Genomic DNA, 2,121 nt, shown 5'->3' with positions numbered 1-2,121 from the left:
CGCACATCGTTAAAACAACAATTACGATATTATCGCAGACGATATATATCGCACACCCCTAATATATACACACACACAATACAAATAATAAAAACCAATACATTTTAAACTAACAATAATAATATTTTTATTACATTTAATAGTTTAATTAAATAATACTTTACATTTTGTATTAGACTTTATATTAAAACATAAAAATATGTGCCATGGTATCACATGGTAATATCATGGTTAGACTTGTGCCGGTATTCGGTAATGCGATATATCACGGTAATTATACTGTATTATGACAGCACTTTTTTTTAAACAAAATGTCACTATCGTGATAATACCGTATACCGTGATAAAAGCATTAGCAATTAATCGCAACATGAAAATTTGATACCGGCATATCTCTAATCATGGTACTTTTAAAAATGCCATGATACTGAATGATTCCCATATTCATATACCACTGCATTATATGATACTGAAATGTAGAAGATAAACATGCCATATTGATGACTAGGGCCCGGTGCTGCAAAAACTAAATCCACTGAAGAATCAAACAGATTCAGACTTCAGAAGCACGCCGTTCAGCTGATGTATTCCTGTCGTAACATACGTAAATCTCTAACAAATCTGCGCAAAAAGGCTGACGTCAGTGCGCATTCACCACTAGCAAATGTCTCACGTAAATAACCTTGCTCACGCCACTAGTGTAAAAGATGTCCCGCGACTACGCAACTGTCGTACAGTTTAAACGTAACCTAGAGCCTTAGACCGGTGTTTGCGTATCCATTTGAGCAGAGAATGGACTTACGTATTAAAACGTGCGTAAGGGATACGTGAATACCAACACCCTGCTATGCACCTGAACCTCATGAAAAATTATGACTTTAAAATCATTTACATACCGACTCCTCTTCCTTTTCCATCCCAGTTGGCATTTGTGGAACCGTTCGGTTGATGGAGACGCAGTCGGTGAGGTCCGGGAGGTCTTTATTGCGGTAGATCGGCAGCGGTTTGGCGGCGTCTAGCGCTCGCGCGCGGAACGAGAGTTTACTCATTGTTTTTAGCGATCACAAACACAGTAAACACGGATCATTCGGTACAAATACACACACGAGCCAACGGTTCTCTCCGCGGCCGCGCTCACTGACGTCCCTCCGATCGAAATCCGGCGGTTAAAGGCATCTCTGAGCGAGTTATGGTGTTTTTTCACGGGCTTTTTTTTCTCGGCTGGTGTGAAAACATGGCGGACATGATCCCGACAGCCCGCGCGACACTGCCAAAGAGCGTGAGCGGGAGCGCGCGTGTGCCGCTGCGCGCGCACCTCATGCAACACGATATTACGAATTTACGGCACACGGGCACGAGGGAGCACGTGCGTGCATCGAGCTGTCACATAGCCTACATTAGAAGAAGACAGTCTGTTAAACATCTCCCGTGCCGTGATGATCACGTCTTTACATATGCCACGGAGGCAAAGATGGCCTACAATAAAAAATCAAAAAATATATTCAAGATTTTGAGCCACAGAATGTTTTAATTGAAAATCCCATAGGCTATTGATCAACAATTGATGTGCATTGGGGGGAGGGATGCATCCCCCTTAATAGGAACCTTCCAATCCAATCTCATGAGAAAACTGTTTTATGAGATGGAACATTTCTGCAAAGTGATTCACATGGAAACGTAGCCTGCAAGTTTTAGAAAAACGTAAAAATTAGGGTCTAGCCCTAGACCCACCGCTAAACCTAACCAAACATAGGAATTGCACACATTTTGTACGAATTAGTTACCTGTTTGCCAAAATGTAAAATAGGCTATTTACAAGTAGCCATGGGATTATGTTGGTACCTTCACACCCTTGGTCAGGTTAGACATCATACTGAATTTAACACAGATGAAATGAGGATGTGAAGGATAGACTTAGCCTTTACAATGGCAAGCACAATAGCAAGGTCCTAGATCATGTAATTTTCACAACTTACAACTTTCAAAACTGTTTTATGGAGTTCTTGTTTAGAAAGACATTTCGTCAGCTAAACAATCGGTATATGTTGTTAACAGTATTGGGCTGTTACTCCAAAAATTTAATTTAATACTCGATGCTAGTTACTCCTTTCAAAAGTAATA

At 40.7% G+C, this 2,121-nt stretch overlaps 1 protein-coding gene across 1 annotated transcript in view; it reads right to left on the bottom strand.

The window, feature by feature from the left end:
• The window catches only part of LOC107675331 (enhancer of polycomb homolog 2-like), a 20,105-nt gene extending 18,793 nt beyond the window's left edge, over positions 1–1,312 (bottom strand). Inside the window, exon 1 of the mRNA XM_016469627.1 lies at positions 897–1,312. Within this exon, the coding sequence (XP_016325113.1) occupies positions 897–1,049 (153 nt within the window). The 5' untranslated portion in view covers positions 1,050–1,312. The remainder of the gene's footprint in view (positions 1–896) is intronic.
• Positions 1,313–2,121: the final 809 nt, after the last annotated feature.

This window comes from Sinocyclocheilus anshuiensis, unplaced genomic scaffold (genome assembly GCF_001515605.1).
Source record: "Sinocyclocheilus anshuiensis isolate Anshui unplaced genomic scaffold, SAMN03320099.WGS_v1.1 scaffold656, whole genome shotgun sequence".
NCBI lineage: Eukaryota > Metazoa > Chordata > Actinopteri > Cypriniformes > Cyprinidae > Sinocyclocheilus > Sinocyclocheilus anshuiensis.
This window is presented reverse-complemented; position numbering and strand designations above follow the sequence as displayed.